Source organism: Natator depressus, chromosome 9 (genome assembly GCF_965152275.1).
Source record: "Natator depressus isolate rNatDep1 chromosome 9, rNatDep2.hap1, whole genome shotgun sequence".
Lineage (NCBI taxonomy): Eukaryota > Metazoa > Chordata > Testudines > Cheloniidae > Natator > Natator depressus.
In genome coordinates this window covers 75,735,840-75,751,200 of record NC_134242.1, presented here as the reverse complement: position 1 = coordinate 75,751,200, position 15,361 = coordinate 75,735,840, and the positions used below count along the sequence as shown (strand labels likewise).

The window sequence follows — 15,361 nt, the reverse complement described above, 5'->3', positions numbered from 1 at the left end:
ATACAGGGGTCTCAAACTCAAATGACCATGAGGGCCACATGAGGACTAGTACATTAGCCTGAGGGCTGCACCACTGACCACCTGCTGCCCAGCCCTGACCCCACTCCACCCCTTCCCTGCCCCCATAGGGGGCTCAGGGTTGGGGGGTGGGTCCAGCCCAGCACACACTGAGGGCAAGGCAGGCTGCCGGCCTGCCCCCATGCCACTCTGGGAAGCAGCCAGAACCCAGGGGGGTGGGGGGAGTGGCAGCACGCTGGAGGGTCTGTGTGTTGCCCTGGCCACTCTTCCAGGTACCTCCCCCAAAGCTCCAAGGGCAACACACAGACCCCTGTGCCACCGCCCTGCCGCCTGGTTCTGGCCACTTTCCAGAGCTTGGGGGGGGGGGGGGCAGTGCAGCCAGAGAGGGAGGGAGCCTACCCTGACATTATGTACTCCCCCACCCCCTTTAATCCCCTGCCCCTGATGTTCTAAATTCAATGTATCAACACAACCTAGGGACCACTACAGACATGCTTAATAGGCAGCTCCAGTTGAATGAGAGGATATATTAAAAAAACAATATGCCATAAGGTAAATTATGGTATTCCAGATTTGGGATAGCATGAAAACACTTCATCTGAAGAGATCTAATATGTCTCCTTTAAAGTAAATAATCTGAGTAGCAGCTCAGGAGCAGAAAAAGAACATTCTCAAGAACTAAACCAAAACTTTTTCTGGTTATTTAAAAATTGACACCAACTTCAAACCTAGTAAAAAAAAAAAAAAACATTGTCCTTTCAAAGTCTACACCTACCTCTGACTCCTTTTTAAAAATTCTCTTATGATACAGTATAGTAAGAAAAGCATCTGGCAGAAACTGCACTCTTCAAAACTTCAAGCATTTCTATTTGGATTACAAGCAACACACTCAAGAGGAAAGGGAAAGATGTATATAACTATGGTACAAGACAGAAATCCTGAATAATAATGAACATCATGGTGAGTGAGCACCAAAAGCAATTTTGAATCACAGACACAGTTAAAAAAGAGCTTTTATTGCAGCATCGTTATCCTGGCACTATCATTCTTCTCCTGATTCCATTAACTCTGAATATTTACATATTTTCTGTCACAATTTGTGAACAACATTTTGGCAAGTTCCAACTTGGCATCAGACTCAATATGAATCACACCTCTGAAAAATCATGGAGACTGGACTGTATCCCTTTACAAATTATCATAATCATCATCATCTTCATGCTTCCTTTTCAATGGATTTGCCTCACTGGCTGTATTCTGTGATGACACCATATTTGTAGTAATCAGAATGTTTTTTGATCCAATTAATGAAGGATTAATCAGAACATTCTGAACTGTAGGGGTAGTGGGCGTTGCTGTATTTAAAAGGAAAAGAAAAGTGTTTATTAGCTGCCATTGCCACAAAAATATAGTTAATATTTCAAGCTAATGAAAATATAGTTTCCTATTATAGGACATGTAATATCCTAAAGGCAAAAGGTGTGCTGCATGCTAATATTCCTGTTTATTTTCAATACTGTTCAATGGAGTTTCCATCACATAATTGTGGATTTGTTGCAAAGCTTAAATTGAAATTTGCTATATTGTTTCCTTCAGGTTTTGCTAGTCCTCACTTAAAGTTGTCCCGGTTAACATTGTTTCGTTGCTGATCAATTAGAGAACATGCTCCTTTAAAGCTGTGCAATGCTCCCTTATAACGTTGTTTGACAGCCGCCTGCTTTGTCCACTGCTTGCAGAAAGAGCAGCCCGTTGGAGCTAGCTGGTGGGAGTTTGGAACCAGGATGGACCAGCAGCCCCTATCAGCTCCCCACTCCCCTAAGTTCCCTGTACAGCAGCAGCCCAGCAGGCTACCAATTGCCAGGAAGTTCAGCTCTCCCTCCCCCCACTGCCTAGAAGCTGCTCCCAGGAGCCTCCTGCTTGCTGTGCAGGGAGAAGAGAAAAAAAGTCAGGATATTCCCCTACCCCCGCTAATTTACCCCATTTCCACAGAGCAGTGGGGGATATGACAGGGCTCAGGACAGAGGGAGCTTCTTGACAGCAGCTGCTGTCTCAACTTGCTGATCTACTTAAAAAGGCAATGTACTTAGAGTGGGGTCAGTGTACTTAAAGGGGCAATATGCATCACACACACAAACACACACACACACAGTGTGTGTCTGCCTCTCTCTGCCGTGCTGTCTCCCCTCCCTCCATTCGTGCTGCCTTACAGACTGAGGCTACATTAACAACAATGTGTTAACCGTTGAGAGCTCTGCCAAATGCTAGTTCATCATTTAGCAGTAAGGCATTCCCTGAGGAATATCCCACCCTCTGACTTTACCACCTCAACCAAGCTTCACAATCATCCCTGCTGTGTATAATATTAAATTGTTTGTTTAATAGGGAAATTGGATTTGCTTAAAGTAGCATTTTTCAGGAACATAACTACAACGCTGGTTGCTTGTTTTTGTTCGTCTGTTTTTAAACAGGCTTAGTCCTTAAAGGAAGTTTTTGCTGTCTGTCTGTCTAAGTAGGATCTATGACAATTTTACTGATTAAGAGAATCTGTAATTGTTTAGTAGCAGAAAGTGAATTATTTCAATAGCTAAGTAAGACTAACAATGGCTTTGGTACATTTGTACTGGTTATGTTAAGACTAAGAATTGAGGACCAAAATAAAGTTGAAAAGACAAGCTTAATTCTGGCATTTCATGCCTTCTGGGTGCTTGACTTTTAAATCTTAAGTAAGTAAGTAAGTAAGTGTGTGTGTGTGTAGCTTCCTAGGTTTTTAAAAGAGAAAATGGAAGAAACAAATTCCATCATGTGGTATCACATTAACCACATGGGTCATCAATAGGGTTAGAACCTCTAGATCCACCATGCAGATCTCTTGCACCTCAATAAAAGAAAAAAACAAAATAACCAATATATGTGGTCTTTTAAAGAAGTGGTGTAGGTCTCAAGAGATTGGTGTTTTGTAACTTATGCCATACCTGATTTGACTGTTGTCTGAGAGGATGGGATTTGTACAGTGAACCTCTGACCTGTCAGTGATACCGGAGTGCCAACTTTTGTTGAAACAGCTACTGTTTGTGCTGAAGGAGTTCCTGAAATACACAATGATTTCATTAGAGAACTCTTTACATTACATAAAATGTCTTCAAAAAAACTGAACTTGCTACTTTCATATAGAAAAGAGATAAATTACTATTAAATAATACCAATATACATTGATACTTCATAGCTAGGTTTGATCTAGATCCTAACAAATGGCCAGATATGCAGAGTAAGCTGTGTGCAGCAGCATGCATACATTTGTGTATGAACACAACCAGTTAAACTCCCAGCTGGCCAGAAGCACATGCATGGTTACATGTATATCATTGCATGTGCCCAACTTAAATTCTGGTTCAAAATAGCTGAGTCACTAAAAAACCTGTTTCAATCTATAGTTCAGGGTGTAAGCCCTCCTCAGAATGTAGTTTGTATTTTTTTAAAAGTCATTCAACTAGTTCATTTTTCTCTCCTGAAAAAGTGCCACAGTTTCCATTTTATAGAACAGGTCAGAAATACAAGAATGGTATTATCATTCCTACATACTAAATAAAAATGGTCTAGCTTTGGTAACTTAGAGAGAAACTTATTTTCATTTAACTTCCATTGCACTTTTCTAAAAACTCATTAGGTTGTTAAGATATCAAAGTTCACTGAAATGGCGAGTTGGATGTTATCTACTGTTCCTTAAAAACATACTCCAAGATGGTTTTTAACATGTAAGAATATTCTTTAAACTTATGGAACAGTTCTAAATTTTGAAGTTTTTTCTAAGCAAGGTCAATATGGCAAACCATAACTGAGTTCTCTCTTACCTAACGTAGGCGTGCTAGGTCTACTACTTACAGCACCAACACTTAGTCGGGGCACTGTTATTCTTCCCGCAGAGGAAGAGACCTGTAGTTAGAGAATATATGCATTCAGATTAGAACCACCACTTCAGTGTTAAGAACCATTGATTATTTCTGTGATAACACATGTACCCTCTGCAACATGGAAGAATAACAAAATATGAACATGTGATCATGCGCAGCCTACTGCAATGCAACACTTATGTCGCAGAATTTACCCACTGGGACAGAGGTTCTCAAACTCCTCACACTGTGAACTACATTTCAGTAGAGATGCCTTGTGGAACCACTAATCCACCATGCTTATGCACAAAGTGCAGAATCCTAGCCTTTTCAAAAACTATCTTTTAAAAACTCAAGCTGCTTGAGTTATACAAGTGTAAAAGAAATTACATTAAAAAGATTTAATTTTAAAACACACCATTCACAGACTAAGGCCTTCTAAACTTTGTTTTGGCTCAGGATGAAATTTGTTACCTGGATAGTGTTTACAAGGGAAGTGTTGCTACAGTTATAGCAGTGTTTTAATATTGTGATAGCACTAACCAATTTTAATATTGTAGTTACAGATACTAACCAATCATTTATACTGAAAGTGCATTGATAGTTTTGAGTAATACTGAAAATTATTATACTATTCACAGTATATGTGACCAACAAACACTACTATTACATTAATAAGAAGCAATACAATTTACTTTGATTTGCTTTTTCAGTATAGTAAGTCATTGCTTTAGCCTATGCAAAAAGAATCTAACCAAAGGACAAGTCTTCACTTTAGCATTTGTTTATCCAGGAAAGCTTTGTTCAGATTCTGTGTCTGATTTTCAATGACTTTGTACCTTTTACCCAATAGTCTAGCTGAGCTGACTGAATGGTCCACCAGGATACACCTAACCTGAAATCCTTTGTGCTAACTATTAAACAACACAGCCTCTTTTACACACAATATTAAAAGGTAAATTGGTGGAAAGAATATCTGCAAACAGCAGATTATTTCTGGCAATTGCCAGAAATAATTTCCATATACTTTAGCATCCAGAGATCTCTACTGGTATTTGCACCTATGTTTGTACCTTGAGCATCCTGTTTAATAAAATGTCATCATCACACAAAAATCCCATTTGGCTCATAAAACTCTTACCTTTTTTTGCAAGGACTTAAGTCTGTAATTTGGAGCTGTTAAACAGTATCTATCAGGTGGTAGTCTGGGTCCAGAATACGGCTTTATCAATGGCAGTGGGGTCTGATTCTTTTGTCTTGCAATATCTAGCAAAAACTAGGGGGAAAAAAAGGGAAATAGTTATCAATACCCAAGTTCTTTTGTTATATCATGATTCTCTAAATAAGCTTTACTTACATCTCTTGGGGGAGGAGAGGTAAATGACTGGTCTGTTCGACACTGGATTGCTAGTCTCACATCATCTGCATCAACACTGGACTTCTTAGCATGACTTGAGTAAATTTTTGCATCTTCCAATATAGTAGTCACATACCCTTTGAAGAACAAAACAGAATATCTCCCGATGCACATGTCTAAAAAAATAGCAACTTCTTTTCACAAAAATTTGGTAAAAGTTCATGTACTCTATAGATTTTCTAGAAGCTATGAAAGAACATTATTTCCTGATACACATTCCATGAAACAAAAGATGAATCTGTCTCGTCACAATCAACAATACATTTACTGTGACAAAAATTAATTCCTAAGTACCCATCTAGTTTTATTTCCAATAGTTCCTCTTTTTCTTCAAAAAAATTTTTTTAAAACAATTGTGCTCATTGAAAAGCTAATAGCAATGACTTGTGCAAGACAGTACAAGTTTTTCTATCAAGCATTTGTTTATGTACATGAAACCTAGCATGCAATATCACTCCCACCTGTGCCACAGTCCAGGGCATCTCATCAGCAACATTTGCAAATTGTGCCAAATAATGTGGTGGGTTTTCCATATAATTTTTTTTTTTTAAATGGCAATGGACTCATTTTTACTTTTGTTCTCATGCTAAGATTGGAGCCAAAAATTCCACAGGTGAAATTCTACAGCAGCAACACACTGCACCACAAACCTTCTAAATATCCAAATTTTTCTTTTCTTTTTCTGTGCCATATGTTGGAGAGTTAGGAACATGGAAACCGCCATACTGGATCAGACCAGCAGTCCACCTAGCCCAGTACGTTGTCTACAAGTATCCAGAACTAGATGCTTCCGACAATAACATAAGATCATCCTGATCTCAGCTCATCAGAAATTGGTTTAAGCCCTGAAACACAAGGTTTACTATTGTTTCCTACAGTTTTATTGTCATTACTGATAACTCTGGATATTCTTTCTATACCTATAAATATGCAATCACCTTCTGAATCTTGATAAGTTCTTGACCACAATGATCTCCCGTGGCAATTAATTCCACAATTTAATTACAAGTCATGTGCAAACATATTTTCTTTTATTGGTTTTGAACTTTCCACTTTTTAATTTAATTGAACATCCACTTGTTCTCCTATGCTAAGACAGACAGGCACTCCTGATCTGCCTTCTCCATACCATTCATTACTTCTCAAACAGTCCCTCTTATAGGTCTCCAGTTTTCCCAGGTCTTTGATCATCCTCACTGACTCTCTCCGAAGCCCTGCCACTTCTGCAACAGCCCGTGTGAGAGAGGTGCCCGGTACCGCCTCCGGGAGGCCACACCTGGAAAGGCAGCGCAGCATGCTCTGTAGGTAGCACTTTGACAACTTACTGTAGGCGAATTCCAACATCTGATTGATAACCCGGGGTTCATACTCCGTGATCCCCATGTCCTTCAGGATCTGGGCCATAACCTGCGTTCGGGGAAGAGAAATACAGCGTGAGTCCATTAGATCAGGCGCTAACATCCCCCTGCCAAGGGCGCAAGGGGCTCGGCACACAGTGCTCTGGGGCTAGCGCCCCCAGCTTCTCAGCGCTCCTTCGCCTCAGCAGCAGCCGAGCACAGGACCCAGTCGGCTGCACCGAGGACGCCCCGCAGCCGCCCCGCCGAGCCCCTCCACCCAGCCCGGCCCGCGACGCCCCCACTGGGAGCCCCCCGCTACCTGAGCATCCTTAGGCGCGCTCTTGGGAGACGCCATCTTGCTTTGCTCCATTGCTTCCGGTCAGCTGACCTGCTTATTTCCGGGGCTGCCGTGCGAAGTCCCGCCCCCCCCCCCGGTTTGCTAGTGAGCATGCGCAAGAGCCTCCGCACGGTGCTGTTGGGCATGCGCAGTGGAGTGTCAGGGTGGGAGTAGTACCTCGTTTTCGGCGGTGCGCGGCGCAGTCAGAAGCCGTGGCTGTGCGGGAGCGCCAGGCAGGGCCCGCGCTCTGTGCTCCTCTGCTGCTGCTCAGGGCGGCGCGCGGACCCAGCCCCCGGGGTGCTGCGCGAGCGCGGGAACTTTTGCTGCTGCTTGGAACGGGCGGGTCCAGCCCTGGTGGCGCGCAGGGCTCAGGCGGGGGGATGCCGCGGGGCGGGCTGAGGGCTCAGGCGGGGAGCCCCGAATGCTCGGCTTTGGAAAGAGCCGGGTGGCTGTTTTTAAAGCCAGTCTCATGGTTTCCGGGGGCCTGACTCGTGACTTTTTTTATTGCTCGGTTGGGGCTAGTGTTGGTGACCCCAAGTGTATAAAAATAACGAGTGGGCCTCTACAAATCGTACTTAAAAATTAGTAAATGAAGGGTTCATTTGATGTGCCTTCCTGTGCCTGAGCCTTTGGCCTGCTCTTGTGTCACATAATCAAGTTTTTCTCTGGCTGGAGGGCTAAAAACTTACTTTTTTTTTTTCCTAATGAAAGCCTAATCACATGCCTCCAGGAGCTGGGGCTTTCAGAAATATATCAACAATCATATGATTTGCTATAAAAGCACAAGAGTTGGCAGTGCTAGATGACATGAGTTTGGGGGAGTTAGAGGAGGGGCAGGATTCCTACCAAGCAGTGAGACACTCGTACAGGCTGTTACGGGAAAAAGTAAAAGTGGGCAGAGGTCTGCAAAATAAATAAAACCACAAATAAATGGCTGCCTTTCTTTGTTCCTCTCTCCCACACATGCAAAAGGCGAGGGTGGTGAATAAAATGAATTGACATAAGAATGGCCATACTGGGTCAGATCAAAGGTCCATCTAGTCCGAGAGTGGACAACGCCTGGTGCCGAATGAACAGAAGAGGTAATCATCAAGTGATCATCCCCTGTCGCCCATTCCCAGCTTCTGGCAAATATGCTAGAAAATAGGCAAAAGTATCATAAAATGCAACAGACAACAGTGATTAATGAAATTCTAAAAGAGGAATTGGGCAAAGGTTAAATATGGACCAGCTATGGGCAATTAATAAGCATTCATTTGAAAAATTAGAAAATAGGCAAAAAGTGATTTTTTAAAAAATGTATTCCTATCAGCAAGGGCAGTTCAGAAAATTAAAACAAAAAAAACCAATCGAGGTAACATGACATGTCTGCCACCGCTCTGATCACTCTGTGTGTATGGTATATCTCTGCCCGTTGCCTTTTGGCTTTCTCTTTCTAGGTCCAAATCTTGCAACTAGATGTGCGTGGGCTTGTGTGGTTTCACTTACCTTAGGTACTGATCCACCAAATACTTATACATATGCATAAGTTTTTGCACGAGGGTAGTCTTGTTGATTTCAGTGGAACCACTAACACATGCAAAGTTAAACATATTTTTGCAGGATTGAGAATGTTTAGGACACTTAAACATTTTTGCTTTTGTGCATGATTCAGTAGGAACTATGGACCAAGTTTCACCACCATCTTGAGGGGGTTACCAACAGAGCCTCTCTGGAGGCATGGGGGATGAATGGGACCATGTGGACTTTGTCCTCCTGTCTCCACATTACTGTTGAAAGAATGAGGGAAGGGGAAAATCATTGTGTGGAGCTCAGAGGGGAAGTGATTTGGGGGGTGGGGTTGCTACTTCTCGAAGTCACTGTCAAGAGGCAGTGCAGTTTGGGGCAGGACCATCTGTGGGTGATTCAAGGTGGAATAAGTGTGATCCATGATCAGTCTGGGCTGTTGTGGAGCCACCCATTCAAGGTGGTGTGGCCATGGGCTGCCCCGGGACAATTTAGGGGCTTGTGGTCACTGTGGGGCAAACTCCATTAACCTCTCTATCTACGTTCCAGAACCCTGACAGCAGCATTACTATGAAAGGACTGCAAGCTGGAAGAACATTGCGCAAACAAGCACAGAATTACTTATGTTTTTAAAATCATGTTGCTATTCTGCGGAAGCAGGGAGAGGCTTGTAGAAGATAGTAGGCAGAGCAGCTACCTTCCTTTCAGGCTAAATGTGGGAACAATTAAATACCCTTTAGTTTAGAGATAGTTGAAACAATAGTTGCCACTGCCCAAAGCACAGGCTGCATTTAAAGCCATTCAGGAATCTGAACTATATGGACAGAGGAGTTTCACTAGGGGCTGAATGTAAGTACAGGGCAGGGGATTGAATTGATTGCAGCTGTGTGTTTGTGCGTGTGTGTGAAAGAAGGCAGAAGCACCACAGGAGCATGCAGAGAAGTAGCAAAGAAGCCTCAGACAAAAGAGAGAGAAAGCCCTCATAGCATGACCCTGACAAAAGCCTAGAGAGGGAGTTTTTGGGTGGAGTGCTGGCTGGAAAGAGGCTTGGAACTGTGAGCAAATAAACTGTCTCCTGACATTTGATTTCTACTGTGGTCAGGGAAACAACAACATATGTGACACTATCATCAGTTTCTCCTAATGGCAACAACCCACTTAACTCCAATTTTAGTTAACCACAGAGGTCAAAAGGGGTAGCAATATTGCCCTACAAAACTATTTGGATTTGGGGCTCCAAACTTTTCCGAGTTGGCAACATGGCCAGAAACCCAAAGCCCACACCTAATATGCAGACAATAGAGAAGACTGCCACCCTTCTTGCTATGGAGTCAGGCTCTGTGAAGATGACAAATCCTAGCATGCAGGGTTCCATTATTAACTCTGTGGATTTAAGCGGACCAGGCAGCTCTCTATATTAAAGATGAGGGATGCCATGCACGCCATTGTGGTGCTCTGCACAGGGCCATCTCTCTCATAGAATTTGCAGCCCCTTAGTTGTATTAGTTAATTTCTCATGTATTAATTTAACAAGAAAGAAAGCAAGAACCATCATGGAAGAAATGAGCCAAAACTGTTTTATTTATCTTCTAATTTTCCATGAAAGTCACCTTTACCACTTACTTACATTATGTACGAGCTGTGGAAAATGATGTGAGTGGTACAAAACGAGAGGCTGTATCCTGGAGACAGCATGAATATTGTATAATGTAGCTCTTGCTGTCTGTTCATTTATATACTAAAGCAAACAAGCATGTGAAATTTCAGCACAAGTTGAAGCCACAGTCTCCTGGGAAGCACAGATAATGATTCTGAACAGGAAGGGGGGTTGGGGACATATTTCCCCTAAATGGAGTGCATTTTTCCCCATAGATCAGCCCTTCTCAGCTTGCTTTTTTATTTACTTTGAGGAAGACATTTTCCTATTAACAACTGGATGGATGTCTCATTTCTGTACTCTCTTAGGTACTTATTTGACCTCATTACTGTAGCATTTGAGCAACTCACAACATCCCTATAAGGTAGGGAAGTACTATTATCCCCATATCTGGGGAATAACTGGCTAGGCAGAAATAGTGCAGAAAAGGATCTGGGGGTTAGAGTGGATCACAAATGGATTATGAGACTACCCTGTGATGCAGCTATGAAAAAGGCTAGTATTTTGGGCTATATTAACAGGCATATGGTATGATCTGTTCAGCATTGGCGAGGCCTCAGCTGAAATACTGTCTCCAATTCTGGGCACCATACTTTAGGCAACATGTGGCCAAATTGGAGAGAGCCTGGGGAGAGCAACAAAAATGATAAAAGAGTGAGGAGGAACCTATTAATAATCTTCACCTATGTTAAGGGCTGTTGTAAAGAGGACGGTGATCAATTGTTCTCCACAGCACTGAATGCAGAACAAACAGTAATCAGTTTAATCTGCAGTGAAGTAGATTTAGGTTAGATTTTAGGAAAAACTTTCTAACTGTAAGGATAGTTAAGTACTGGAATAGGCTTCTGAGGGAGGTTGTTGAATCCCTGTGATGAGGTTTTTAAGAACAAGTTAGACAAACAGCTGTCTGGGAAAGTCTAGGTTTACTCTGCTGTATCTCAGCACAGGAGCTGGATTAATTGACCTCACAAGGTCCCTTCCAGTCTTATGATTCTTACGGAGGGGACTGAGGCACAAAGAGACTAGTTAACTAGCCTGAGGTCACACAGGCCAGCCTGTGGCAGGCAAGGACTTGAACACAGCAGGTCTCCAATGTTCCAGGTGAGCACATTAACTACTGGATCACTTGTGACAGGTTTCAGAATGGTAGCCGTGTTAGTCTGTATTAGCAAAAACAACAAGGAGTACTTGTGACACCTTAGAGAAAACACATTTATTTGGGCATAAGCTTTTGTGGGCTAAAACCCACTTCAGATGCATGGAGTGGAAAACACAGTAGGAAGATATATATAACAGTACATGAAAAGATGGGAGTTGTCTTACCATGTGGGGGGTCAGTTCTAACGAGACAATTTAATTAAAATGGGCTATTATCAACAGGACAGAAAATCACTTTTGTAGTGGTAATCAGGGTGGCTCATTTCAAACAGTTGACAAGAAGGTGTGAGTTATAGTAGCATGGGGAAATTAGTTTTTAGTTTTTGTAGTGACCCATCCATTTGTCTTCTCTTGTCTTCAGTGTGTTACAGAAGTACATGATATGTCATTACTAATAATGGCAACAGCTGTAAATGTTGAAATTAAATGTTGAGGGGTGTTTTTTGTAACAGCTATACAGGAGAAAAATACAACTGTACTTAAGGCATTACATTTTTGTGTTCGTAATCTCATGATGAGCATTAGCAGCAAAAGCCACGTCATGATCTTATTGCTGTACCCTCTTTTTCCCCTCCCACCCAGTGTTTGAAACCATCAACTCTCATTGATGTCAATGTAGCAACTCCCAATTATTTCAGTGGAAGTAGAATGAAGCCCATAGTTCCTGATCTTGCAAACCAATCTGCAGTTAGATCCCTGTGCCCTGGGCTCACATCATTTCATCCCCTGCACTAGATGAAAGGATACTGGCACTCACAGCCTTACGACATTCTGCCTTGATGACAGGTTTTTTGCTATGGAATGTATTCTTGACATTGAAAACCAAGTTAAAGCAAGGAACTGAACTTCAGAGAATGTGGATTAGCATGTACATTGCTTGGAAGGTAGGTGGGAAGGAATTTAAGTTATCACCAAGAGTCAAAACACTCACGTGTGGCCATCATTTTAATTTCAATGCAAAATTAATGTTCTCATATGTGATAATGATGTGTGACATTTCAAAGCATGGAAACAACCACCTGATGAGCAACCACACAAGTGCAGCTCTACTAGCCATCTGGCTCTCATACTGCATCTGTTCTCTCCCATCGCCTCCTTAACCCCATACAGACACTCCTCCACTGGAGCTCCAAGTAGAGAGAGCAGCTCGGGGTGCTCCATGCCCAGATTTCTGCATGGAAATCAGCATGGGAGATGGTACAACTGGGAGCTGTTGTTTTAAGTTTGTCAATGAAAATGTCTATCAATATCTGTCATCTGCATCAGTGGTGCAAGTAGAAATAATTTCTTGACGATACTGCACTCATGGGAGGGACACGAGGGAGGGGACGTGACCTCCCCACATGACCCTTCATGTGACTCCACCCCACCCAGCTCCCCCAGCCCAGGGCCCCCACACTCTCCCCATCCCCTCCGACACCCCTCTTTGTATATACAAACATCAACATGCTTAACTGCTTACTTTCCCCCACATATGTAGTATTCAGTCTGTTTATATGGAATATGGGAGTTGGATGAGGAGCCATTTCAGCATACGTATGATTTATTAAAAGACAAATTGTAAGTAGAACTGTATCCTAAACTGCTTTATGGCCTTGTACCCAAACATTTCATTTCAATGGGGGATTTAACTTCCTTTATAGGAATAGACCCCTGAAACTCTTACCAGTCCACAAAAGTGGTCCATAGTTATGCAAATAGTCCCATTATCTTCAGTGGGATTGATCAAATGATTAAGGATTTGCAGGATTAAGTTCCAAATTTGGAAATTGTTCTGGGTGAAACTGACAATGCCTGAGCGGTCAGATCAGAAGGAGCTTCATTCAAATAAAGGTGGGCAGATGTGTGATAAGTCCTAGCTCCATTGCTAAGATGAGAAACATATTTTCAGCAAAGTTCTTGGCATCAGTGTCCAGCATTATAATCTTTACTTATAGTTCTCTCACCCACAAAGCTGGAAAATGAGGCATTTATTTTCTATGTTTTGCTGCTCCAGTTCCAGTTAACAAAATGCATGTTAGACTAGTTTGGCTGCAAAGAAGAATTCTATGTACACTGGGGACAACACCTGATTCCTGTCAGGCTGCAGAATTGGGCTGACATCAGAATCCAAACATCCTCTGGTCAGTGCAAGCAGGGGCATTCCTCTAATGATTTGGACTTGATGTGATGCAATATGAATGTCATGGATAATTCAGACAAATGGGGCGAAACAGAATCAAAAACACTGTTTAAACACTTCCGTTCCACCCCAACGCCCCCCCCTTGAGGACTCCTGACCAACATAACAGCACAATACATATGCTAACAAACTTAAACAAAGCCTTTGTTTAAGTTTGTTAGCATATGCATTGTGCTGTTAAAGCCATTTAAAGAATGAATGCCCTCCCTAGTCACGTTCTTCTCCTTTAAGGAGCAGAGCACAGCCCCAACTCCCCTCTGGGGGGAGGCTAGCCCCAACTCTTTCCGGTATCCCTGTACCCACTAAAAATCTCTTGGCGGTACTGCGTACTGGAGGGTACCACCTTACTTGCACTCCTGCCTCTGCTTGTCCCATAGGGGCAAGGGCACTGCAGTCTAGTCTCATGTGGGGACACACAAAGCTCCAGGGCCAGCCCTGTATCCAATACATGCCAGCATTAGTTCTGTATGAACAGAAAATGCAGCTGCTGAGATTCTTTGGGTTGCTGCATTATTTCACTGTAGTCCAAGAAATTTAAATTTCACGAATCTTAGTATATTACACAAAAACATCTTGCTAGGATGGGAGGAAAGACAATAAAGGCTATAGACAACAAAACAAAATTCAGCAAAGACAAATGTAAGGTGTTACACTTAGGGAAGAAGAAACAAATGCACAAATACATATTGGGGGATAACTGGCTGCTGAGAAGGGTCTAGGAATTGTGGTGGATCACAACCTCAACATGAGTCAGCAATGCGATGGTGTTGCCAAAAAAGCAAATGCAATTTTAGGTTGCATTAACAGAGGCATAGCATGCAAGTCACGGAAGATGACAGTACTACTGTACACGTCGTTGATTAGGCCTCAGCTGGAGTACTGTGTCCAGTTTTGGTCACAAATATATAGAAAAGATGTGGAGAAACTGGAAAGGATGATCAAAAGGATGATCGTAAGGCAAACCATATGAACAAAGGCTGAAGGAACTGAGTACGTTTAGTTTGGAAAAGAGGAGTTTAAGGGGGGACATGATAGTGATCTTCAAGTACTTGAAAGACTGCCATAAAAAAGATGGAGAAAAGTTGTTCTCTCTTGCCACAAGTGGCAGGACAAGAGGCAATGGATTCAAACTACAACATAGCAGATTTAGATTAAATCTCAGGCAAAACTTCTTAACTGTAAGAACAGTAAGACAATGGAACAGACTGATATGGGAGGTCATGGAAATGCCTTCACTGGAGGCTTTCAAAAGGAGGCTGGATAGCCATCTGTCTTGGATGGTTTAGACCAGAGGTGGCCAACCTGAGCCTGAGAAGGAGCCAGAATTTACCAATGTACATTGCCAAAGAGCCACAGTAATACGTCAGCAGCCCCCCATCTGCTCCCCCGTCCCGCTCCCAGTGCCTCCTGCCCACTGGCAGCCCCACCAATCAGCACCTCTCCCTCCCTCCCTGCACCTCCCCATCAGCTGTTTTGTGGCATTTAGGAAGCTGGGGGGGGGGGGAAGGAGCGAAGTTCATGGCAGGCTCAGGGGAGGGGGTGGGGGCAGGAAGGGGTGGAGTGCGGGCAGGGCCTGGGGTTGAGCAGTGAGCGCCCCCTCCCGGCACATTGGAAAATTGGCACCTGTAGCTCCAGCCCCAGAGTTGGTGCCTATACAAGGAGCCACATATTAACTTCAGAAGAGCTGCATGGGTCTCCGGAGCCACAGGTTGGCCACCCCTGGTTTAGACACAACAAATCCTGCATCTTGGTAGGGGGTTAGACTAGATGATCCTTGTTGTTCCTTCTGACCCTATGATTCTAAAGATTAATACCAGACACTGAACTAAACCAGCATGTTTCTGGCAGGAAAGGGGGATCTA

The 15,361-nt window shown here is 43.0% G+C and overlaps 1 protein-coding gene across 1 annotated transcript; it reads right to left on the bottom strand.

The window, feature by feature from the left end:
- Nucleotides 1–629: 629 nt before the first annotated feature.
- Nucleotides 630–7,072, bottom strand: TAF9B (TATA-box binding protein associated factor 9b). Its single transcript, XM_074963129.1, has 7 exons — nucleotides 6,979–7,072; nucleotides 6,648–6,729; nucleotides 5,263–5,399; nucleotides 5,047–5,181; nucleotides 3,867–3,948; nucleotides 2,991–3,104; nucleotides 630–1,373 (listed from the first exon to the last, which is right to left on the bottom strand). Exons 1-7 carry the CDS (start codon nucleotides 7,027–7,029, stop codon nucleotides 1,207–1,209), a joined length of 768 nt encoding a protein of 255 aa, XP_074819230.1. The 5' UTR covers nucleotides 7,030–7,072; the 3' UTR covers nucleotides 630–1,206.
- Between the last annotated feature and the right edge of the window lie 8,289 nt (nucleotides 7,073–15,361).

Excerpts from the sequence above, each read along its gene's own strand:
- TAF9B (XM_074963129.1), bottom strand. The coding sequence starts at position 7,029 with ATGGAGCAAAGCAAGATGGCGTCTCCCAAGAGCGCGCCTAAGGATGCT. Across the intron at positions 5,182-5,262 it reads CCTCTCCTCCCCCAAGAGAT|TTTTTGCTAGATATTGCAAG; the intron begins GTAAGTAAAGCT and ends TTTTCCCCCTAG. Across the intron at positions 3,105-3,866 it reads ACCTAGCACGCCTACGTTAG|GAACTCCTTCAGCACAAACA; the intron begins GTAAGAGAGAAC and ends TGTGTATTTCAG.